Below are 25,444 nucleotides of genomic sequence, written 5' to 3'. Positions count from 1 at the left end.
TAAGAGAAGTGAGGTTGTAGGGAAAACCACTGCCCCCAACATTGGAGAGACAAGCAGGCAGACACAGAGAATCACAACTTACAGAAAACCACAAGCACAAACCTTCACGGGTATGAGTTCTGGGGTTGGAAAACCTAACCTGTAATTGACAAATTGCTAGAAATTCCATATGGGCAAAGCATGAGTTAGACAGGGATGCCCAGCCATCCAGGGTCCGCACACTTTTGTGAGTTTTACCTCCAGGAGCTTGACCAGTTTCCCAAAATAAATATCAAGAAAAATCTGCTTGTGCTTCCAGCAGGAGGAAGGAGAAAGGAATCATTTTGAAATACACCAGTGCTTTCTGTTTCTCTTATCAAACGTCTGTCCTCAGGAGAAACTAACCAAAGACTAACCTGCCAGGATTTTATCAGAACCTCACAGACCCAGGGAAAAGAAGTACCTAACTCTAGCCAACTCTAGCCATCCTGTCCCACCTAAATGTGTATGGAGGCAGGAGGGCTTCTGAGAAACACTGATGAAGTTCACAGTCCAGAGGCACAGGCTCACTAAAAAGTTCAGACCTAATCATAAGACTAGAACACTTCCTCGCCCCCATACATCACCACCACTTTGCTAAAGACCAATTCACAGCAGTTTCTTTTACCCATCATATCTGGCAATCAGGAAAGAATTACAAGGCAAAAAAACATAGTTTGAAGAGACAGAACAAGCATCACAACCAGATTTGGATGTGGCATGTGATGTTGGAATTACTAGATTCAGAATTTAAAACAACTATGATTCATACACTAAGGGCTCTAAGGATAAAGCAGACAGCATGCAAGAACAATGTAAGCAGAGATAAGGAAACTCTAAGGAAGAATCAAAAAGAAATGCTAGAGATCAAGAACACCGTAATTTAAATAAAAAACGCTTTGACAGGTTTATTAGTAGACTGGACATGGCTGAAGAAAGACTCTGAGTTTGAGAATATCTCAATCAAAACCTCTAAACTGGAAAGCAGAGAGAAAAAAAAACTGACCAAAAAAAAAGAACAAAATATCCAAGAAAAGTGAAACAACTACTAAAGTTGTAACATAAGCATAACAGGAATATCAAAAGGAAAAGAAAGAGAGAGAAGAGCAGAAGAAATATTGAAAACAATATTGAAGAAATATTGGAAACAATAATTATTCAGAATTTCCCAGAATTACTGTTAGATAATCAAACCACAAATCTGGGAAGTTCAGAGAATACAAAGCAGGATAAATTCTTTAAAAATTACTTACAGTCATATCTTATTCAAACTATGGAAAATCAGGCATAATGAAAAAGAAAATCTGAAAATAAGCTGGGAATGGAGGGGCAGCACTTTCAGTATAGAGGAACAAAGATAAAAGTTACATCAAACTTCTCTTCAGAAACCATGCAAGCAAAAAGAATGCAGAGTGAAATATTTAAAGTGTTTAGAGAAAAAAGTCACCAACCTGTACCTGGTGAAATTATATTTCAAAAATGAAGGACAAATGAAGACTTTCTCAGACAAACAAAAATTGAGGGAATTTATTGCCAGTGCATCTACCTTGCAAGAAATGTTAAATGAAGTTCTTTTGATAGAAGAAAAACAGTATCGGTCAGAAACTCAAATCTATACAAAGAAAGGAAGAGTATCAAAGAAGGAATAGGTGAAGGTAAAAATCAAAACTTTTTTTTTATTCTTCACTGGTCTAACAGATAGAAGTAGGTTCAATATACTAATAGCAACAATGTATTTAATTATGCATGCTTATATATATAGTAAAATAATAGTATTATTAAGTTATAAAATGTTAATAATTATTATATATCACTGTTATAATTACTATATATGCTTATATATAAGTGAAATGAATGATAACAATTAGGGACAAAAAGGAGGAAGTAGGATTATTTTATTATTATAAAACACAGACTACCCATGAAGTTTTGAAATGTTTGAAAGTGAACTTAGCTTAGTTGTAAATGTATACGGCAAACTCTAAGCAACTCCTTAAAAAAGATTTCAAAAAACAGTATGATCAATATGCTAACAAAGGAGAGAAAATGGAATCAAATAAAATGTTCAATTACATCTGAAAAAGGCAGAAAAAGAGTAGAAGAAAAACCAGGAACAAGAACAATATCAAAAAATAGAAGAGTAGTGAGTATGGTAGATATCGTTTCAATCATAGCAATAATATTTTTGAATGTCAATGGTCCAAATGTACCAATTAAAAGACAGAGATTGTCAGAATGGATCAAAAAACAGGGCCCAACTACCATTAAAATGGTCATCTACCATTAAACATCAGATCTAGATGGCTTCACTTGAAAGGAAGAAACACGTTTTGCACAAATTAGTCCAGATAATTAAAGAAAAGGAGATACTCTTTAACTCATTTTATAAAGTTCAAGTTAACCTGAGGCCAAAATCTGACAAAGGTATTATAAGAAAGGAAAACTACACCTCATCTGCTTCTCCGTGAACATAGATGCAAACATTCCAAACACATTAGCAAGTTGAATTCAACAATATATTAAAACAAAAACAATTCATTAATCAAATACAACATGACCAAGTGATATTTTTATCCCAGGAATGCAAGATTGCTTCAGTGATTTTAAAAAAATCCATCAATGCAATTCACCATATTAACAAACTAAAAATGTAAAAACCTCATGATTCTCTCACTAGATGCAAAGATGCATATGACAAAATGCAACATCGTACCTAATACAAACTCTCAGCAGACTAGGAACTGAAGGAAATGTCCTCAATCTGAGAAAGGGCATACACAAAACACAGCTGACAGCATCTATCTTATTGGTAAAAAATCGAATGCTTTCCCCCACTTCTATCCAACATTGTACTAAAGGTTAAAAATGAAGTAACAAATCAATAAAAGAATAATAAAACGGTTCCAATTCAGGAAAAAAAATAAAGGTATCCATATTCATAGCAAAATTATCTTCTACATAGAAAATCCAATAGAATAAACAAAAAAATCACTAGAACTAGTTACATGTTATGAATTAATATACATGTTATATATATGCTGAATATATATTATACTTGTTATATATATATAGCAACATTCAACATAGCATCAAACACTACAAAATACTTAGATATCCAAGACCCTTTACACTGAAAACTACAAAGCTTTGCAGCAGTTTTATTCACAATCCCCCCAAACTGGGGACAGCCAAAACATCCATCAACAGGAAAATAAATGAATAAACTCTGGCATATTCATGCAATTTAATGTTACAAAGCAATAAAAGAGATAAACTACTGATACATGCAAAAGCATTGACAAATTTCATGTGAAAACAGCATCTATGATGAGAGTGGCTATCTCTGGCTAACGTGGGGGCGGCGGGGAGAAAGGAAGGGTGTACTAACAGGCAATAGGCAAGAAGGAACCTTCTACAGTGATAGAAATGTCCTTCATCTTGATACGATTAGTCTTAATAAAAGTGTATACATTTGTAAAACTATACAGCCACACTGTTAAGACATTGAATGTTGTGATATGCAATTTCTACTCCAATTAAAATGTTGAAAAAGAGAGAGGGGACCTCAATCCTTCCTTACCCACTCATGAAGTCTCCAAAGATGTAGAGACCATTGAGATTTGGGGATTCACATCCACGGTAGACGTAGCCTCCAGTGACTGACTTGCCCACTGCATGGCCATAAGCATAGATTGGCAGAATATCGTCTGTCCAGGAACAAGGAAAAAGAGTGTCATAGCTAAACTCGGAGCTTCAAGGCGGAAGAAGGCAGTTTTTAAAACCAATTGCCTTACTGAGTGGAGAATGTTTCATCTCTTGGTCTTTGGGAGGACAGAAAGCCAAGTAAATCATGTTTATCTTCTTAACAGACCAGCCATGATATTCACGAGCTTCCCATTTCACTGGCCTCAGAAAGAATAGAGGAAGCCTAAAGTTCCCCCATCTGTGGGGCAGTGACCTGGAAATCCACACCCTTAAAATTTTCCCCCAGGTCAATATGGCAGATACTCAGGTTTAGGATTTGGAACATTGTAAGGACCGGATGTGATTCATGGGGTCGCGGAGAGTTGGACACGACTGAGCAACTGAACTGAACTGAAGGACCGGATGACTGCTTTGAGACCTTCTCAGGACAGACCATCCCCTGTCCTCCGCCTGCCTTTTGTCTACAGAAAAACTTTAGCCAAAGAATAAATTTAATCAGAGGAATTAAAAAATACAGAAGCAAGGAAAATAGTCAAACAGAACAAAATAATAATAATTTAGTCATTAAACTAAATCAAGGAACTTTAGTTCCTCCTCAAAGTCTATAGATATATACTGAGCCATATCCTTTGAGCAGTATTATAATGAAACTCCCACCAGTGGAAGAAGTTAACTACATGATGGCCAGACTGTAGCCATAACATAAACTACTCCATCTCCCACAGTTCCAAGAACTGGCCTCAAGGAAATGGAAACAAAGCAACCCTGAAACTAAAGATTCAGTTCAGTTCAGTTCAGTTGCTCAGTCGTGTCCGACTCTTTGCGACCCCATGAATCACAGCACGCCAGGCCTCCCTGTCCATCACCAACTCCCGGAGTTCACTCAGACTCATGTCCATCGAGTCGGTGATGCCATCAGGCCATCTCATTCTCTGTCGTCCCCATCTCCTCCTACCCCCAATCCCTCCCAGGATCAGACTCTTTTCCAGTGAGTCAACTCGTCGCATGAGGTGGCCAAAGTATTGGAGTTTCAGCTTTAGCATCAGTCCTTCCAATGAACACACAGGATTGATCTCCTTTAGAATGGACTGGTTGGATCTCCTTGCAATCCAAGGGACTCTCAACAGTCTTCTCCAGCACCACAGTTCAAAAGAATCAATTCTTCGGCGATCAGCTTTCTTCACAGTCCAACTCTCACATCCATACATGACCACGAGAAAAACCATAGTCTTGACTAGACAGACCTTGGTTGGCAAAGTAATGTCTCTGCTTTTTAATATGCTATCTAGATTGGTCATAACTTTCCTTCCAAGGAGTAAGCGTCTTTTAATTTCATGGATGCAATCAGCATCTGCAGTGATTCTGGAGCCCAAAAAAATAAAGTCTGACACTGTTTCCACTGTTTCCCCATCTATTTCCCATGAAGTAATGGGACCAGATGCCATGATCTTCGTTTTCTGAATGTTGAGCTTCAAGCCAACCTTTTCACTCTCCTCTTTCACTTTCATCAAGAGGCTTTTGAGTTCCTCTTCACTTTCTGCCATAAGGGTGGTGTCATCTGCATATCTGTGGTTATTGATATTTCTCCCGGCAATCTTGATTCCAGCTTGTGCTTCTTCCAGCCCAGCGTTCCTCATGATGTACTCTGCATAGAAGTTAAATAATCAGGGTGACAATATACAGCCTTGACGTACTCCTTTTCCTATTTGGAACCAGTCTGTTGTTCCATGTCCAGTTCTAACCATTGCTTCCTGACCTGCATACAGGTTTCTCAAGAGGCAGGTCAGGTGGTCTGGTATTCCCATCTCTTTCAGAATGTTCCACAGTTTATTGTGATCCACACAGTCAAAGGCTTTGGCATAGTCAATGAAGCAGAAATAGATGTTTTTCTGGAACTCTCTTGCTTTCTCCATGATCCAGCAGATGTTGCCAATTTGATCTCTGGTGCCTCTGCCTTTTCTAAAACCTGCTTGAACATCTGGAAGTTCACGGTTCACATATTGCTGAAGCCTGGCTTGAAGAATTTTGAGCATGACTTTACTAGCGTGTGAGATGAGTGCAATTGTGCGGTAGTTTGAGCATTCTTTGGCATTCCCTTTCTTTGGGATTGGGATGAAGACTGACCTTTAACAGTCCTGTGGCCACTGCTGAGTTTTCCAAATTTGCTGGCATATTGAGTGCAGCACTTTCACAGCATCATCCTTCAGGATTTGAAATAGCTCAATAGGAATTCCATCACCTCCACTAGCTTTGTTCATAGTGATGCTCTCTAAGGTCCACTTGACTTCACATTCCAAGATGTCTGGCTCCAGGTGAGTGATCACACCATCGTGATTATCTTGGTCGTGAAGATCTTTTTTGTACAGTTCTGTGTATTCTTGCCACCTCTTCTTAATATCTTCTGCTTCTGTTAGGCCCATACCATTTCTGTCCTTTATTGAGCCCATCTTTGCATGAAATGTTCCCTTGATATCTCTAATTTTCTTGAAAAGGTCTCTTGTTTTTCCTATTCTTTTGTTTTCCTCTATTTCTTTGCACTGATCGCTGAGGAAGGCTTTCTTATCTCTCCTTGCTATTCTTTGGAACTCTGCATTCAGATGCTTATATCTTTCCTTTTCTCCTTTGCTTTTTGCTTCTCTTCTTTTCACAGCTATTTGTAAGGCCTCCCCAGACAGCCATTTTGCTTTTTGCATTTCTTTTCCATGGGGATGGTCTTGGTCCCTGTCTCCTGTACAATGTCATGAACCTCCGTCCATAGTTCATCAGGCACTCTATCTATCAGATCTAGTCCTTTAAATCTATTTCTTACTTCCACTGTATAATCATAAGGGATTTGATTTAGGTCATATCTGAATGGTCTAATGGTTTTCCCTACTTTCTTCAATTTAAGTCTGAATTTGGCAATAAGGAGTTCATGATCTGAGCCACAGTCAGCTCCTGGTCTTGTTTTTGCTAACTGTATAGAGCTTCTCCATCTTTGGCTGCAAAGAATATAATCAATCTGATTTCGGTGTTGACCATCTGGTGATGTCCATGTGTAGAGTCTTCTCTTATGTTGTTGGAAGAGGGTGTCTGCTATGACCAGTGCGTTCTCTTGGCAAAACTCTATTAGCCTTTACCCTGCTTCATTCCGTGCTCCAAGGCCAAATTTGCCTGTTACTCCAGGTGTTTCTTGACTTCCTAGTTTTGCATTCCAGTCCCCTATAATGAAAAGGACATCATTTTTGGTCCTAAAATGTCTTGTAGGTCTTCATAGAACCGTTCAACTTCGGCTTCTTCAACATTACTGGTTGGGGCATAGACTTGGATTACTATAATATTGAATGGTTTGCCTTGGAAACGAACAGAGATCATTCTGTCGTTTTTGAGATTGCATCCAAGTACTGTATTTCAGACTCTTTTGTTGACCATGATGGCTACTCCATTTCTTCTAAACGATTCCTGCCCACAGTAGTAGATATAATGGTCATCTGTGTTAACTATACTTAAAACAATCAAGATAACTCTGATCAGACCACCCTGTATGATCAATTTCCAGAAAAGTGTCAGAGATGGCTGTCCTGTCCTACATAGCTCTCTCCCTCCACCTATATACCCCTAAAACTTCCATTTAAAATTCTTCCCCTGATTAGCAAGGGGAAATTAGTTCTTTGGGACACAAGTCCACCTTCTCCCCAGGATTGCCAGCTTCCTCAGTAAAGCTATCTTTCCTTGTACTCAACACTTATCTCTCAGTATTGGATTCCTTAGTAACAGGCAACCAAACCTGAGTTCAGCAACAGAAGGACAAAAAGACCAAGAAATGGTGATAAAATAAAGTCAGAAAATTAGAATTTTGAGCCAGATGGAGTTTCTAAAGCATACCTTGTTTAGGGACTGTATATAGGATATCATTTCAGTGGCAGTTGCAAATAAATAAAAACATACAGCCACTTATCTTCCTTTGAGGATGGTTCAAAATTGTATACCTGAAAATCATGTGAGTAACTTATCTGGAATATAGATTCCTAGGTCAATCCCACCACGCCCCCAATCCACCCAGGATTCAATTCATTAGTTAGCGAGAAACGCCCCAAGTGTCAGGTGCCAGTGGCTAGAGAGCCACTCTGAGAAGCACGATTCCACAGGACACAAACAAAGGCATTGTGAGGACCTGCAGCGGAAAACACTTCCAGGTTTTATTCTCCCACCTCCGCCCGCAATTCATCCAATTCACTCAAGAAATAAGAGGGCTTCTCACTTACCCAAAGAGGCATTTTGACAGAGCTTTTTGTCGTAACATTCAAACCCCTCCTTTGCCCTCCAGCCATAGTTTCCACCTTTAACAATGATGTCAACTTCTTCAAACTGGTTCTGTCCCACATCCCCACAGAACAGCCGACCTCGGCCCTGACGCGTGACGGGGTCCCCTCGGTCCACGGCACAGCGCCACATGTTTCTGATCCCGTAGGCATAGATGGCGGGATGGGCCCCCGGCTCAGAAACAAATGGATTGTCCACGGGCACTCGGTACCGCTTGCCACCTGAGCCGGCCCCATTCACATCGATCCTTAACACTTTCCCCAGCAGGGAACTTCTGAAAGGAAGAAAGCCAAAAACAGGAACAGGAGAAATCTGAAGATGTGAGACTGCTGGGTCATATGCTAGTTCTATAGAAGAGTCTCCATAATGTTTTCCATAACTGCTGCACTGTATATTTTGCATTCCCACCAACAGTATACAGAGGTTCAAATTTCTCCACATCCTGCCAACACTTTTCCTTTGATTTTTTTATAACAGTCATTCTAACAGGTGTGAGGTGATATCTTACTGCGGTTTTGACTTGCATTTTGCTGATGAGCAACTTTTCGTGTACCTGCTGGCCATTTGTATGCAAGAGTAGTATTTTCCCCACAATTAATAATACTGTACTTCACACTTAAACTTTTCAAGAGAGTGGATCTCAGGTTACATATTTTAAATGAAATAAAACATCTCAGAACTAGAGGAGATGGCCCAAGAGAGTCTACTGAGAGTGGATCTCAACTGACAATCAAGAATCACATGGGGGGATAATATACACACACATACACACACATATATATGTGTCTGTGTGTGTGTATATATATATATATATAGTTAAGACTTTCCAATTTTTGACTCAAAGAGAACTACTAGGCAAAAGTTTGATGCAGTCCTGGTCCATGTGACACTGAGCAAGTTGCAGCTCCAATCTTTCTATTTTTATAATGGGGTGGTTTCTCTCAGGTTTGGTTTAATACTTTGAATTTTTTAAAGGAACTGGTTCTATTCTTCCTCATGTAACAATATGGTCAGTAGAAAGAACAGAGGCTTTTGTTGACTGTGGTCTCTAAGCCTCCGTTTCCTGCTTTGTAAAGCAGGGGAGAGTAACACTACCTTGCAGTATGGTTGTGATGTAAGGGTTAAATGAGTTAGTGTGCATATAGCATGTCACGCAGTTTCTGACATACAGTCAGCACTCAACAAATGCAAGCTCTTTATTATTATCAACCCTAATATTTTTATTACTAGGGATAACGAGAGTCACATGCTTGCTGGGTACAAAGGGCAGAAGGATCATGTGACCTTCCTCTAGATGGCATAGCCTCGCTGGATGGTCTGAGTTTGAATTCTGGTTCTGCCACTTACTCTCTGTGTGACCTTGGATAGACTGCTTCACTCCTCTCTGCCTCTATTATCTTGTCTGTAAAATGGCTATCATAATACCTATACTTCATAGGATCCATTCATTCCAAATGTATTTATGGCATGACACCATTGCTAGACACTATTCTAGAGGGTGGGAATACATCAACCAAGAAAAGAGATTAAAATGTTTGCCCTTGTGGCTGTCAGAATTATGTGCTCAAATAAACATAAGGTATTTAGAATAGCATTGGACACACAGTAAGCAACAAATACACATTGTTGTCGCTTCTTGTTAGCCTCATTAACTAACTACTCACGTATCTTCACGTGAGACACAGTGCCTGGAACACAGTAATCAATAATATTGTTGAGCTGAATTGAACTAGATGGTCAGATCACGGCATAGTAAATAATGTCCTGCTCATATATATTAAAAATCTTGAATTCATCTTTATATGGCCCTCTGAGAGTCATGTTGAACATCCACAATATTAATTATAAAAATACATTATGCCTGAAAAGTATAGGACAGAATTTCTCTGGTGGTTAAGAATTCACCTTCCAATGCAGGGGGCATAGGTTTGATCCCTGGTCAGGGAACTAAGATCCCACATTTCACAGGGTAACTAAGCCCATATGCCACAACTAGAGAGACTGAGAATTGCAGTGAACAATCCCACATAAGGCCCAAGGTTGCCAAATAAATAAATATTCCAAGAAAATATTAAGAAAAAAAAAAACAACAAGAAACCCAAATGTTCCTCCCATTGTGTCAACAGAGGAGACTACGTCTTGCAGTAAATGAGTTGGTTTTGACCCTCTGCAGATTCCACCTCAGCAAAAAAATTACACCAGGGCAAGCCTGCATCCAGCTTACTTGTTCTGAGCATTTCCAAATTTGCCGAAGGGATCCCCAGCCTGTCCTCCATCCCCAGTGAATATGTACATATAGCCATCTAGGCCAAAAAGAAGTTGTCCACCATTATGATTTGAGGCTGGTTCTTCTATCTCCAAAATGACCCTGGAAGGAAAAAGAAACCATGCTTTGATGAAAGTTGATACAGCATACTCTTGAGACACCCAGAAATGACTGGTCCAAGCCAGCCAAGGACCACAAAATAGGTACCTCAACAGCTCTTGGACACCCCTCACTTCCTAGTATGACTTCGTCATGGGTCATTTTTTTCTTTTTTTTTTCACATCCTGACTTCACGAGCTGTAGATACAGCGGGGTAACCATCACCCTTTTCTGGTGCTCAGCCTTACCCTCTTCTGTACAAGAACCTCCAGTCCCATCCTTTGGACAATCTAGCAGAGGTTAGTCTATCACTTCCTTCATGCTCTTTTCAATCTCTAAACCTGCCTGTATGAGAAAAGCAAGATAAGGCAGAATGGAGCAGGAAAAAAGGGTGGAATGGTGGAGCAAAAGAGCATGAGCTTGGGGTTAGTTAGAGCTGGGCCCTTCATCTGACCAGACTTAATTACCTTGCATCAAGCTTTCCAGAGAGGATGGGAATTCCCATGCTCAAGATAAAAGGCCTGAGATCTAATGGTCACACAATAATCAGAGGCTACTGTTATATTTAATGTGGATATTATTTAAAATCATTTCTCAAATCCTTATGGCCTCTGGCCATTGCTTACCCTCTATAAAATCAAGCAAGCATGGTTCTGCTGCTGCTGCTGCTAAGTCACTTCAGTCGTGTCCGACTCTGTGCGACCCCATAGACGGAAGCCCACCAGGCTCCCCCATCCCTGGGATTCTCCAGGCAAGAACACTGGAGTGGGTTGTCATTTCCTTCTCCAAGGTAACTGTAAAGATGGGTGGTTATAGTCATGAAGATCACACACTCAAGATTCTAACTTGGGCTAACCCACTAATCAGCAATGACTTTTGTCCTCATTATAGGCTAGTAGATCTGAACCCAGGAAAGTTCCTCTATTTTACCTCAGAGGACCAACTGGCAATATTTTGGAACACAGCACACAGTTGCAGACTCTCATGAGTATGCCTCACCTCTCCGATTTGGGATCGGCTTTGTTGGGATCAGCCCGAGAAACCTTCATCTCACTAATCCGTATCTTCTCTACCCTCTTCCTGCCCAGGCATGAATAATAAATGTAGAACTTGCGGTTGCGGCGGAATCGGGGATGAAAAGCCAACCCCAAAAAGCCTCTCTCGTCCCCAATCCAGGGAGTAGTCAGCACGAGGCTCTTGAGGTCCAAGAAGGGTTGTTCCAGGCGACTCCCATCAGGCAGATAGACCCACACCACCCCCACCTGCTCAGCCACGAAGGAGCGGTGGGTGCCGTCCCCGGCGTGGACCATGGCAACCGGGTTCCTCAGCCCGTTGGCCACCTCGGCCAAGCAGAGCTGCAGGCAGCCCCGACGGTCCTCGGCCACCGCTCCCAGGTTGCGGTTGAGATGGTCGCTCCTCAGGATGTTGGGGAAGCAGTAGTCCTTGTCGGGAAGGTTGAGGAGGTGGCAGAACCGTGCGCCATCCTTTCCAGGGGACTCCTGGAGACGGCGGTCATTGGTCAGCAGGGCGATGGCGGAGTGACAGTTCGAGTGGAATGCAGAACAGTAGTCAGAGCAGAGGCCAGGAAGGTTCCGGAGGGGCGTGCGCGGGTTCTCCGCGCCGTAGAGGTGGGCTGCGTAGGGCGAGCACTCCTGGAAAAGAAGAGCGACCTCAGCCCCCAGGCAGGCTGGCCATGGTAGGGCTGGAACCAATTTTTCCCTTTTCAAGGATTTGACGGGTTTTTTTTTTAAGAGTTTTTAAATCTTGACTTTACTTTGGTTTTATTACAAAATTATTTCCCTCTTGATGCAATATACTTATTTTAATTTTTTAAAGTCATATCTGTGTGGATGTTGTAATCAACTTTATGTTTTGAGCAAAAAGAGGGAAAACAGGTCTGGGAAAAACCAGGATTCTGGAGCTCCTGTTTACCAACTGCTGAAAAAGAAAACTCTTCTTTGGAACCCACAGTTTCTACAGAGTTAATGGTCCTAGAAAGCAGAAAGGCCGGCGGGGGGCGGGGTGGGGTGGTGGTGGAATTCTCTCGGATTTACTATAACTTTGTTCTTGACATATAGAGTTTTGTTAAATGTTCAATTTTTTTTAATAAAAAAGAGGTAGTACCAAATGTCTCCATCTTTCCCTTTTTTTATTATAAGTGCTGTATCTGTAAGAGTTAATTTCTTTATGCACATCTGAAGCAGTGTGGCAGTTTTACATTTGCTGAATTTCAGTATTGGATCTGCATGAGTCACTCAGTTGTGTCCGACTCTGTGACCGCATGAACTGTAGCCCGCTAGGCTCCTCTGTCCATGGCATTCTCCAGGCAAGAATAGTGGAGTGGGTTGCCATTCCCTTCTCCAGAGGATCTTCGTGATGCTGGGATCAAACCCGGGTCTCCCGCATTTCACACACTGCAGGCAGATTCTTTACATCTGAGCCACCAGAATCTGTCATGTTAATTATTTAATTTCTCTGTGCTTTTCCATATGTTAAAAATTTTTTTTTTGCCACATTGTGCAGATATGCAGTGTGTGGGATCCTAGTTCCCCAAGCAGGGATGAAACCTGTACCCCCTGCAGTGGAAAAACAAAATCCCAACCACTACTAGGGAAGTTCCATTCAAAATATTTTATAATTTAAAAATAAAACTATCAAAATGAACATGCAACGTATCATTCCCAGAGATTAAGCATGTAGTGACTTCTTCCCTTATTTATTAAAAATATTAAAGTGTTTAATATATACAAAGCGCCATTCTGGGAACTACACAAATTTAAATTGTGGCTGTGGGGCCATACAACTGTTCTTTACAAAAATACAAGGACTGTGAACAAAGAATACCCATTAGTCAGACCTCCCTAAGTCATAGCGTTTTTTAGCAGGAAAACAGAATATTGTAGGCAGTCAACTTTCAATAGTGATGAAAGGTAGAAGCAACTGCGGTCAAGAAAGTAAGAAAGGCCCGCTTTTGTTTGCTTTGTTAATTTTTGGCTGTGCTGGGTCTTCACTGCTGCGTGGGCTTTTCTCTAGTTGCGGTGAGCAGGGACTACTCTCTAGTTGTGGTGCGTGGACTTCTCACTGTGGCGGTTTCTCTCTCTCATCAGGCTCTAAGGTGCATGGGCTCAGTATCTGTGGCACATGGGCTTAGTTGCCCTGCTGCACGTGGAATCTTCCTGGACCGGGGATTGAACTCATGTCCCCTGCATTGGCAGGCAGATTCTTAACCACTGGACCACCAGGGAAGCCCAGAAAGGCCAGTTTAAAGGGGGTGGTTGGGGCCATGGAGTAGGGCAGGGTCCACTCCGGAAGCTGCTTCTGATCACAGACACCTCCCCTGCCACCTGCCGGCCCAGAGCTGTCTCATTCATGTCTGTTCTCTCATCACCTAAGAGAAGGATCAGTAGCATTTCCAGATGTGTTGAGTTCCCCATTTTTTCTTATTTCAATCCTGATTGCAGATTTGCAGAGCAGCAGACTCTTATCGGGAAGAGCAGAAGAAAGAGCCCAGGGATTCACAGCCTCTCTCCCAGAGCTGTTTCCATTTAGGATACTTGTCAGAGCTGCTAACAAGAAGCCAGATGAACTACTCTGAGTCCCACCTGACTGACCTGTCCACTCCTGGGGAATGGAAAGAAGAGAGATGGAAGACAAAAATAAGGATGAAATACCCAGGAACAGAGGAGGCTGTAGACAAGTAATCACCCGCATGGCACACTCTTAGGTATCATTTAGAATCTGCACAGTTGCCTCTACTCAGTCAGCTCAGGAACTATCATTTCCATCTTAGAAAACAAAGGCCCAGGAACAATCTCTCCTAGGTGCCAGGCACTGTGCTTTGCACTGGGGCTGCTAACAGTGAGTGAGATGCCCAAAGTTGCTGTCCTGCTGGAGCTTATGCTCGCCCTAGGTCAGGGAACCAGTAAGTGGACTGGCCAAGGCTGTTGTGACTTGACTTCGGCATGGTATGATCAAAAGGGCACGAGACTTGGAGCCTGAGCCTGTGGATTTGTGCCATGGCACTCTTTGACGTTGGATAGTGAAAGTGAATGTCACTCAGTCATGTCCAGCTCTTTGCAAGCCCACGGACAGTAGTCCATGGAGTATCTCCAGGCCAGAATACTGGAGTGGGTAGCCGTTCCCTTCTCCAGGGGATCTTCAAAACCCAGGGATCAAACTGGGGTCTCCTGCATTGCAGGTGACTTCTTTACCAGCTGAGCTACCAAAACTCCTAATTCTGGGACTTCCCTGGTAGTCCAGTGACTGAGACTCCTCGCTCCCAATGTAGGGAGCCTGGGTTCGATCCCTGGTCATGGAACTAGATCCCACATGTTGCAACTAAATACATAAGTGCTATTGAAAAAAACCTCGTGAGTAAAATGGGGGTCCTAGTAGCTGCCTGCAGAGTCATTGCTAGGAACATACTTTTGGGGAAGAAAGAGGGAGAAGAAATTTAAGTTGTGAATTTTAATAAATATTAATAGACACATTTAGGTCATTGTTTCTGCTTTGTTTTTAACTTTTTAAATTATTTATTTATTTTTGGCAGTGCTGAGTCTCCCTTGCTGAACGGGCTTTTCTCTAGTTGCCGAGAGCAGGGCCACTCTCTAGCTGTGGTGTGCAGGCTTCTCATTGCTGTGGCTTCTCTTGTTGCAGAGCACAGGCTCTAGTGTGCGTGGGCTCAGTAGTTTCCACTCCCCAGTTCTAGAGCACAAGTTCAATAGTTGTGGTGCAGGGACTGCTCTGCGGCATGTGGGATCTTCCCAGATCAGGGATTGGACCCGTGTCTCCTGCATTGGCAGGTGGATTTGTTACCACTGAGCCACCAGGGTATTTATTCCGTTTTTAACTTTGTTGAAGCATAGCTGATTTACAATGTTGTGTTAATTTCTGCTCTATAGCAAAGTGATTCAGTTATGCATACGTATATTCTTTTTTATATTCTTTTCCTTTATGGACATGCGTAGGTTATTCTTATTCCTCAAATCCCTGAAACAGGAGAGCTGCTGAATTTGGCTTTCTGAAACCTCATGCAATAGGGAAGGGGGAGGAAGGAGAGAGGGAAGGAGGAGACATTTTTATCTGGGGACTTCATCCAGAAACCTCAGTGTTGCTCATAAGAGCCGGGCTTCTGCCCAGATGGTTATCCCAGAGTTAATTCTCCAGGAAACAGCCTAAGGGTGGAGCCTGAGGTGAGAGAGGACAGCCCAAGGCGATGCTTCCCAGGTGGCTGGCTTCTGGGCTAGGTTCTGTTCTATTCACTTCCCAGGGAGGTGGGGTGGCCAGCTGGCTCTGGGATCACAGCGGGATAGCCAAGTAATTGCACTGACATGCCCGGGGGCTGGGGGTGTGGTGGGGTTCCAATCTGCCTAGATTTGCTGTCTCATCCCCAACCCATCACTAGAGTGCTCCTCCTCATGACAGCTTCTTTCATCTGCCCTCCAACTAGACTCTCCCCGGCACCCTTGAACCCCTCTTCCCACAAAGTCAGTGTCAGCACCCAGCATCTGACATGGGTTCAGGCTGAGCCCTACAGAGGTGATGTCTGCCAGGGATGTGGGTTTTGGCCACTAGAGAGCCGGGAGAAGCAGAACCTCTGAGTAATTGCCACTGAGCAGCTTGAAGCTCTCCCAGGCCAGGTTTGGAAAGCTGGGGAGAGCCCCCCTCATCACACCAGAGAGCGCCTGGTGCAAAAATGACCCAGCCGAGGACCGCATCCCAACAGATGCCACCACTCCGTCCACACGCTCCGTGAGCACCCATGGGAGCTCGCAGCTCTCAGTGCCCTGCAGGGAGGTCCCAGACCACAGCTGTCCCCGGAGCTCCGTGAATAATACACCAGGGCCCGCAGAACCCCGGAGGGAGAGCTTTGGGAACCAAACTCCACCTCAGTGTGCCAGTCCAGAGCCCAAAGCCCCAGGTGAAGGCAGCCACAGGTGAGTCTCTCTCAAGGGCTGGGTGCCCAAAGAGCCCTCCCCCCAAGACCCTCACCAGCCATCCCAACATTCTATCAGCTGGGGCTAGAAGGCAGCCTCCAAAGCTGGCTCCCTTACCTTCCCTCAGGGCTGCTGCTCACCTGGCAAAGGATGTCTTTAATGTAACCACCGCACAGCTCATGGCCCTTTAGGTCGAAGTATTCCATGATGTCCCAGTACCGGGCAGCAATGCGGTGGTCCTTATGCTGGTCACAGCAGCCGAAGGACTCATAGTCAGAGCAGAACTCGAGATGCTGGAGGGGCTGGAAGGGAGGCCGGTAATCCAGGCACTGGGGGTGTCCCTGCAGCAGCCCCACCTGGCCCAATAAGACTATGAGGCTGAGACAGAAAATTCGAGGAGAGGTGAGGACCCAGGGGGTCCCCCGACTCCAACCACCCCTGGGAATGGACCTTCTGAGCATCTTGCCCTAGGGACACTCTGGCTACTGCGTGCTCAGGCTGGCTTCCTGCTCCGGGCTGGTTCCCTCACTCCCGCCCCAGCTGTGTTTTTCTTCCTTCCTTCTCTTCTCTCCTCTGAAGGTTCACTGAGGTGGTTTCTGAGCCATGTGCCTTCTGGGAGCTGGACCGCTGTCTCCTGTGAAAGCGGTGAGCAGCGTCCAGTCCCTTCCAGTCCCCTAAACAGGAAACTGGTACAGCCTGCTGGGAGTGTAGTTATCGGGGTGCTGGCAGAAAGGTGCAGTGATGTCCACAGCAGATGAACTGGGTTTATTAAAACTTCAAAGAATTCCTACGGGAAATTCCCACTTTGTTTACAGCCCCATTCCCAAGCTGAGCAGTCAGGATCTCCAAGGAGAACAGCAAACAGCACACGGTCCTGGACAGCACACTGGAAGGCGGTGTTCCAGTGTGCCTTTCGTGCCAACAGCAACACAGGGACCTCGGGTGTGGATCTGGGAAGACGGAGGTGAGGTGGGGCAGGCGGTGGGGCCCTGCAGTTCGTGAGACCCAGAAAGGTGTGTATTTTGAGGGGTAGGAAGACAGCACACTTTCATAACTATCATGGTGGTCATTTTGGAACATATGGAAATACTGAATCACTACGTTACGTCAAAGGAACTAACCTAGTGTTGTACATAGATCAATATACTTCAAAAACAAACTCACAGGAAAAGAGATCAGATTTATGGTTATGGGGGGATGAGGAATTGGGCAAAGACAGTCAAAAGGTACAAACTTCCTCCTTATAGGACAAATACTAGGGATGTAATGTACAATATGATAAATATCATTAACACCTATATGTTTTATATGAAAGTTGTTCAAAGAGTCAATCCTAGAGTTCTCATCACAAGAAAAAATTTTTTTTCTATTTCTTTAACTTTGTATCTATATGAGATGATGGATCATCACTGAATTTATCGTGGGCATGTATGGAAGTCCAATTATTATGCTGTACACCTTAAGCATATAGTTCTATAGCTCAATAAAACTGAAAAAAAAGAGGAGATGGTGAAGGAAAAGGAGAGGTTCACACCTAGTGTAAACAAGGCATCAGCAAGGACTATTTGGGATGGTTTCATCAGGAAGCACAGAACGTCTGGGTTATTTTTGCCAAATCTGTATTTTTTGGGGGGCAGCCCTCCTCACTTAGCATGTGTTTCAACATTAGCACTGATGAATACTAATACACATTTTGCTTTATCAGAGCAGGAAATGGCAATCCGCCCAGCATTGTTGCCTGGAGATTTCCATGGATGGAGGAGTCCGGCAAGCTACAGTCCACGGGGTCAGAAAGAGCCGAGTGAGACCGAGCAAGTTTTGCTTTATACATGTCCCTTACACATAATGGGCCTTTGATAAATATTTCTTGAATGTGTGATGAAGTACACAGAATCCAAAACTCAAACCCAAATGGATGCATGAACAGGAGGAGTTCAGGCTCACAGGAGACATTTGGTACCTGAGCCCACTTTCCTGTGGGTTTTTTCCACAAGTTCACTCCACCCTGAAATGTCCTTACTGGCAAACACTGCCCTCTAAAATGCAGATGAAGTCAAAGATTCTTCTGGATGGAGGAGAGCTCCCCACCTGGCACCCCCTTCAGCACCAAGAGCCTTTGCCAGAGCATCACCAAGAAGGGACACTGAGCCTCAGTCTAGCCAAGTCTGTGCTCACGATGCTTTGGATTATGAAAGCCCAGAGTAGCTTTTAAACTATGTTTGTATAACCATGAGAAAAGTCAAGAAGAGGGACTCATTAAAATGATTTCCCAGCACAGCCCTGCTCTCCCATGGGTACGGTTCAGTATTATACCTTGTTGAATGTTGCTTTTTTAAAACATACATAACACAGCATCTGTAATTCATTGCGACTGTGCTGATTCCACAGGGTTGTTTGCTCAAAGGTCAGATAATGTCATCGCTTGGGAAGGCTTGGGCGGGAGGAACTGCTCTTGGACCAACCTCAGCCAGTGAATTCACAGCCCTGAGACCTTCTCAGAAATGTGAGGTGACCAGCTACCCTGTAATGTATGAGAATGAATGCATTCTCTCATTCCATGTAGGACCTAAGAGTACTTTTTGATTCTTTACTGACGTTTGTGTCAGTTTTCCTTTTGCCAGGAAGAAAAATTGAGTCCAAAGGAATGTCTCATTTTTGGAAAATAATTTTAATGACCCTATTTACAGAATTATGGATAAGCATTAAAAAACTTATACATAATTAAACACAAATCTATGTAAGTTCAAGTCAGATCTTACTGTTTGGGGCAGTGATTATAAAATTAGCAGGGAGAGATTGGTTTGCAGGTCCCATCAGAAGTAATGACAGCATGAATTTCTGATTATTAAAATATGCAATGTTTCAGGTGGGACTGCATATTTTAGATATAATTACATATGTTTGGTTATATAATAATGATGCAGTAATTAATTTTATAACAGACGTCTCAGTGTCAATTCGGTAGGTTTTTATGATTATGTGCAAAGGATTATACTGGAAGAGGAATGTTAAACAGAAAACTGATGCATGAACTAAACTTTTTCAAGAAGTTTATGCTCTGAGAAGAAATGTTAAAATAAGTATCTAAATAATACAAGGAACATTATATTGAGATAATAAGGAAGGAACAAACTGCTAGAGGATTCCAAGGAGGAAGAGATGACATCAGGCTTGAGGATATGAAAAAAATCATAAAGAAGGTTGAGCAGGGTATTGAAGGTACAGGTGGGGAAGAATGGACAGCAGTTTCTGACTGTGAGGTAAGCCTAGGAGATAAACCTGGAACCACAGGTGGGCCCAGACCGAGTATCTGAAATCACTTTAGCTTTCACTTTTGAAACAAACATGGTATTTTCTAAAAACTACTGTATTAGTTTTCTAGGGCTGCTATAACAAAGTACCACAAACTGGGGGTCTTCAACAACAAGTATTTATTGTTTCACAGCTCAGGAGACTGGAAGCCTGAGATCAAGGTGTCAGCAAGGTGGGTTCCTTCTAAGGGGCAGGAGGGAGAATCTGGCCCACGCCCCTCCCTTAGCTTTTCAGGGTTTACCAGCAATGTTCTATACAGATACATCACCCTGATTTCTGTCGTTGTGTTCAGATGACTTTCCTTCTCTGTGAATGCCTGTGTCCAAATTTCCCTTTTTCATAAAGACATCAGTCAGATTAGAGCTCACTTTAATGATCCTATTTTAACTTGATTACCTCCGTAAAGACCCGATCTCCAAATAAAGTCACATTCTGAGGTACAGAGGGTTAGGATTTCAATATATCATTTTATATATATAAAATATATATGTGTACCCACACACTGGCATGCACACGATGTTTCATAAGACAAGTGCCTTTTAAAAATGAGGTTAAGAATCTGGTGTTTATCTCAGAATCAGGTCATGGAATAGAATAGAAACAACATAAAAAGCAATGTTCCAGCTCAGTAACCTCTCACACAATGTTTACTGCTTTCTCTGGCATCTGCCTGCTCTAACAATCTGAAAATGAGCAGGTGTGTTTGAGCTCAGGGAAAGTATTAATAACTCTTATTTGTATTATGTATTACAGTGAGAAGCATTTTCTCACTTCATCTCAGGTGATCTTCACAATAACTCTACTAGTTAAACAGGGCAGATATTCCATTACCAATGTACAGACAAGTGACTTCAGACTCAGATTCCATGAAACACTTAGGGTCATGCTTTAGGTAAAGGAAAAGTATGGCACGAAAATTATGGCACGAAAAGTATGGCACGAAGGTGTTACAAGTTATAGCCCAGATAATGCTCACTGCATCATGATGTATATATATGTTTTTAATATAGCAATAATTTTACTTGTCTCTAATCTATAGGTAAAGAAAGTATGAAAGCTTATGATAAACCCAGGATTCAAACCTAACAGTCTCTTGAGGTCTGAACTTGGCAGAAATTCACTAAAATATTACTGCCTATGGGATAAGCACACTCAGTCAATAACTTTCATAAGTTTTCATTCAGTTCTATTCAATATTTAATAAGCCAGAAATTCTGTGTTGGTGATATGGAGATTATTGTTAGTGTTAATCGCTCAGTCATGTCTGACCCTTTGCAACCCCTGGACTGTAGTCTGCCAGGCTTCTCTGTCAATGGGATTTCCCAGGCAAGAATACTGGAGTGGGTTACCAATCCCTTCTCCAGGGGATTTTCCGGACCCAAGGATAAAACCCAGGTCTCCTGCATTGCAGGTGGGTTATTTACTGCCTGAACCACCAGGGAAGCCCAGATAATATACTACTAGGACAGATGTACAAAGATCCTTAAACAATGCGGTGATCTGACAAGAGGCTGCAGGGGAGGGATTGGTGAGGACAGAGAGGGAACCTTCCATGCCCAGAAGAGAGGAAAGGCAATGGTTCCCCTGTATTCTTTTCCCTGTTCCCTAGCTCAGGGCTCTGCAGGTTATAAACACTGACTAACCTGGGAGGCGGTACACATACCACAGGTAGTCTGTGATCTTTGGAACTGCACTGATTGAGTCCTGATGCCAGCACCTACCAGCTGTGACCTTGAGTGAGTTACTTAATCTCTGACTACCCTACTTTCTTTCTTGGTAAGATAGGGGATAGTTCATAGGATTGCAGTGATGAGATGATGAAATGTGAAGCCCAAAGTGCTTGATAAACTTTAGCCGTTATTATTCATGAAACTGGCTTTTAGTGGGCTTAAGAAATCTTCAGTTGATTCACTGCTCTCACTGCATAATTAGATACAAACATTTGATAACCATATGGACTCATTTCTCTTTCATTCTCACCTCCATCCTGCTAGAGATCAGAATTCATAAATCCTATTTTAGAGCTTTTGACTAAAGGAATCAGGGAATAGATGGGATATGGACATCCCTATAGGGTTAATCTTATATGGAACTCCCGTACCACCCAAGCATGGCTTCCCAGTGGTAAAGCCAATCCCAGTCACTGGTAGCTTTCACTTGCTTTACGTTGGTTCTGTTGGGCACCTCCTTGTCTCACATATATAGTATAAGGTTGGGTAGTTATTTGTTGATGGTCATTTATTTATCGAGTATAAAATATCATGTTAAATTACTGACGAAGCATAATTTGTCTAATGTTCTCACAGATGGTTTGAAATTAGTAGGAATATAAGCCAATAGTGGGCTTCCATGATGACTTAGATGGTAAAGAATCTGCAATGCAGGAGAGCCGGGGTTCAATCCCTGGGTCAGGAAGATCCCCTAGAGAAGGAAATGGCAACCCATTCCAGTATTCTTGCCTGGGAAATCCCATGGACAGAAGAGCCTGGTGGGCAACAGTATATAGGGTCACAAAGAGTCAGACACAATTGAGAGACTAATACTTTAGTTTTCAAGCTTAGTGAGGAAATAGCAGCAGAAAACAGGACTTTGAGTATATGATCACACACATAAGCCAATGGGGGAAATGTGTGGTTTGCCATCTGAATACTGGATTTGCTCTGAAGTTAGGGAGCCTTCGAGGAACTCAAATACTAATTATCTGAACAGTAAATGTACATGATCCAAGACAGTTTTGAAGAAGCACTTACTCCAATGGTTACTACAACGTGTTAAAAAAACTCACTCATATTCCGGGAAAGTTGTTCTTGGCATCTGATTGAAGCTTCCCCACTGGGCTTCCTATATAATGCTCAGACACTATTTCTCCACTGTCCAGCCATCCACTGCTGCAGCCTGGTCTCTAGAAAGGAGAGGGACACAGGAGTTCTAGAGCATGTCTTTGACTGCCGTGCCAGGCAAACATGTGGACCAACAGAGCTGGAGTCCTTTAAAGTTAGGCCAGTGCCATTTGAAAACAAGCAGGCCTTCTACCCTCTCTGACCCAAATGTCCTCTAGAGTCAAAGGTCCCTCTCTACCAGAGGTCACTTAACCCCACACTGCCATGTCTCATTACCAAAAGAGAAAGGGGAGGAGTCCTTTTCTAAATTCTTCTGTTTCCTCAACAGAACTGATCACCAATATATTCTTCATGATGTTAAACCTAACGTGGATCACTGCATTGCAGGCAGACGCTTTAACCTCTGAGCCATCAGGGAAGCCCTAATTAACATCTAAAAGAACACAAGTTCGTTTAATAGTCCCACAAGTTATATTTTATTACATAATTGTCAGAGGCAAATTAGCTGCAAACTGCAATAACTGCTGTAGTGCTATATTCTCAGATTAAACAAATATATTTTTATTTGAAGATTATTCCTTAATGTTACATTTAACAGTACAAAAGGGGAAAATGTATTTACAAAGAACAAATGAGACTCTTCCTCTAGCTATAACTGATAGTAAAAAAAAATATTAAAAATATACAAATAAACTTTTTGTAGTCAAATAAACTAATTCCTTAAAATACCAAATAAATAAATACACTTAAAACTATAACTGAATTACTATTCTGTAGCTACTAATCTGAAATAACTAAAATTCAGTATCAGAGTCCTGAATTTACAATGCTGTATTTTTTCACTGATTTCTTCATCTGCTTCATTTTCTTCTTTAATACTTGATGATCTTGCTTTGAAATATACCGAAAATATTTACAACCTAAAAAAAAAAGGCAAAATAAACAAAAAGTTTTAATACTTTTTAAATTCTTCAAGTGCTTTTCTACATTGTAAAAATTCTGCTTCAACTCTGGCACACTGATGATTATATAAACAGATGGATTTGTATTATCTATGCAGATACGTCTAAGCTCATTCTCAGCACTATCACCAGTGAAATGGACTGCCTCCTACCTACAAAAATACTTCTGATCCATCACGATCAAAGGATACACTTCAGCTTGTTTTCTACCTTCCCTCCCAAACCTCAGTTAAGGTGATATGCATATTATACTGTGCTCTGCTTAGTTGTTCAGTCTTGTCCGACTCTTTGCGAACCCACAGACTGCAGTCCGCCAGGCTCTTCTGTCCATGAGGATTCTCCAGGCAAGAATACTGGAGGGGGTTGCCATGCCCTCCTCCAGAGGACCTTCCCAACCCAGGTATTGAACCCAGGTCTCCAGACATTGCAGGCAGATTCTTTACCATCTGAGCCACCAGGGAAGCCCAAGAACACCGGAGTGGGTAGCCTATCCCTTCTCCAGGGGAACTTCCCAAACCAGGAACTGAACCGGGGTCTCCTACATTGCAGGAGCTACCAGGGAAGCCCATGTATATCATATTCATATATTATCTAAGCCTTCTGCAAAAGCAAACTATAATAGCTTCCTTCTCAATGACTTGGTGAAACAGTCACAGAGATATCTGTAACAATTACAAAGACCTCTGTAGAAAACCCTGATGTGAAGAATTAGGACAGACAAACTCTAGATTAGAAGAGATTAAAAATTATCTCTCATTCCCACCACCTAGCAGGCAGCCAGAGGTGATCAAGGAGCTCTGCCCAAGGTGCTCATCAGACCTTCTACACGCTTTTCATACTCTTACAGTGCTAAGAGGATCACTAGTTAAGTATCTGAGAGACACGAGTCAAATTCCTGTAAGAAAGATGTAAGTTGGGTATTATAAGAGATTTTTTATTTAATAAATGAGGCCATAAATCACATATAAAAAATTAACATTATTATAGTCTCAGCTTGCATCTATTCATCTTTCTTGGAAATTGCTAGGATATATATTGTACCTAGAGTAATGAGTTTATTATCCCTGAAAACAGTATGTGAGACTTGCTAATATTTGGTTAGTTTGGAAGCAGTGGTGTATGCAGTGTTAATAATTTGTGCTTCTAAATGTATCTGCCACTTTAGCAAAAACAAAATACAGATTTCTGCTTCTGTCTAGAATACAGAAAGCTGGAAAGAACTTTGCTGCCATCGTAACACAGAGAAAAAGCCAAATAAACTACAATCTTCTAACATCAAGCCCACCCGAGCTGAAATCATATGACAGCCGAGCAGCCTGGACGGCCAGGAGGGAAAGGCCCCTCCAAGGAGAAGTGGGCCTGGTCGCCTTGAGTGGAGCATGGGAGGAAGGGCAGCCCCTACACTCTGCTCCAAGCACAAAGCAAAGGCAGATGACGGCGGGAATTCAAATCCAGGGTGTAATGAGGGTAACCAGACCGAGAACAAAACCCAGCTCAGCTCCCGATAGACTGACTTAACCCCCACACTAACACCTTGAAAGAAGAAGCAATGAGCCCACTCTCAGCATTTTATGCCTGATATGCCTGATATTCACAGGATAATTTAGAACTTACACAGCACTTTAACGTGAGCTTTGCAGGATGCTTACAACAATCCTGTAAGCAAATCAGGCAGCTGTTATACTGCCCATCTCACATAGAAGGCTCCCAAAGGCTACCTGCTTGGCCTAAGTGAAGCGACAAGTAAGGTTCAGAATTGGAAAGTTAACCCAGGTCTTCAGACCCTGCTCAAACACAGGTACATTTTGATATCTGTATTAGAAACCTTTATACTCATAAAGTTGGAAATCACAGTCCAAATCACATTTTTGTGTCTTGTCGTCAGTATATCAGGGAGAAATTTTTAAAACTACTCTTGTCTTTAACCCCTTTCCTCCCACAAAATCAGCACCTGATTAATCTTAGTAACCATCTGAAACATTAACTGAGAATACTAATGCTAAT

General features: G+C 42.3%; 2 protein-coding genes across 4 annotated transcripts in view; both read right to left on the bottom strand.

Moving 5' to 3' along the window:
* HHIPL2 (HHIP like 2) overlaps nt 1–17,748 on the bottom strand; it is a 29,646-nt gene extending 11,898 nt beyond the window's left edge. The window contains exons 1-5 of the mRNA XM_055419862.2: nt 16,467–17,748; nt 11,390–12,042; nt 10,250–10,393; nt 7,968–8,299; nt 3,599–3,725 (exon numbers count right to left, since the gene is read on the bottom strand). Coding sequence (XP_055275837.2) covers nt 3,599–3,725; nt 7,968–8,299; nt 10,250–10,393; nt 11,390–12,042; nt 16,467–16,787 — 1,577 coding nt within the window. The 5' untranslated portion in view covers nt 16,788–17,748. The remainder of the gene's footprint in view (nt 1–3,598; nt 3,726–7,967; nt 8,300–10,249; nt 10,394–11,389; nt 12,043–16,466) is intronic.
* Nucleotides 17,749–19,079: 1,331 nt separating this feature from the next.
* Nucleotides 19,080–25,444, bottom strand: part of TAF1A (TATA-box binding protein associated factor, RNA polymerase I subunit A) — a 36,853-nt gene continuing 30,488 nt past the window's right edge. For 2 of the 3 annotated variants that reach the window (XM_088845538.1, XM_088845539.1), the window contains exon 9: nt 19,080–23,398. In XM_088845538.1, the coding sequence (XP_088701664.1) occupies nt 23,286–23,398 (113 nt within the window). In that variant the 3' untranslated portion in view covers nt 19,080–23,285. The remainder of the gene's footprint in view (nt 23,399–25,444) is intronic. The other variant, XM_055419865.2, reaches the window with a different exon arrangement.

The sequence above is a fragment of the Moschus berezovskii genome, chromosome 17 (genome assembly GCF_049115385.1).
Source record: "Moschus berezovskii isolate FMDL1 chromosome 17, NW_MosBer_1.0, whole genome shotgun sequence".
NCBI classification, from domain to species: Eukaryota; Metazoa; Chordata; class Mammalia; order Artiodactyla; family Moschidae; genus Moschus; species Moschus berezovskii.
The sequence above is the reverse complement of the archived record's forward strand: the minus strand, read 5'-3'. Positions and strand labels throughout refer to the sequence as shown.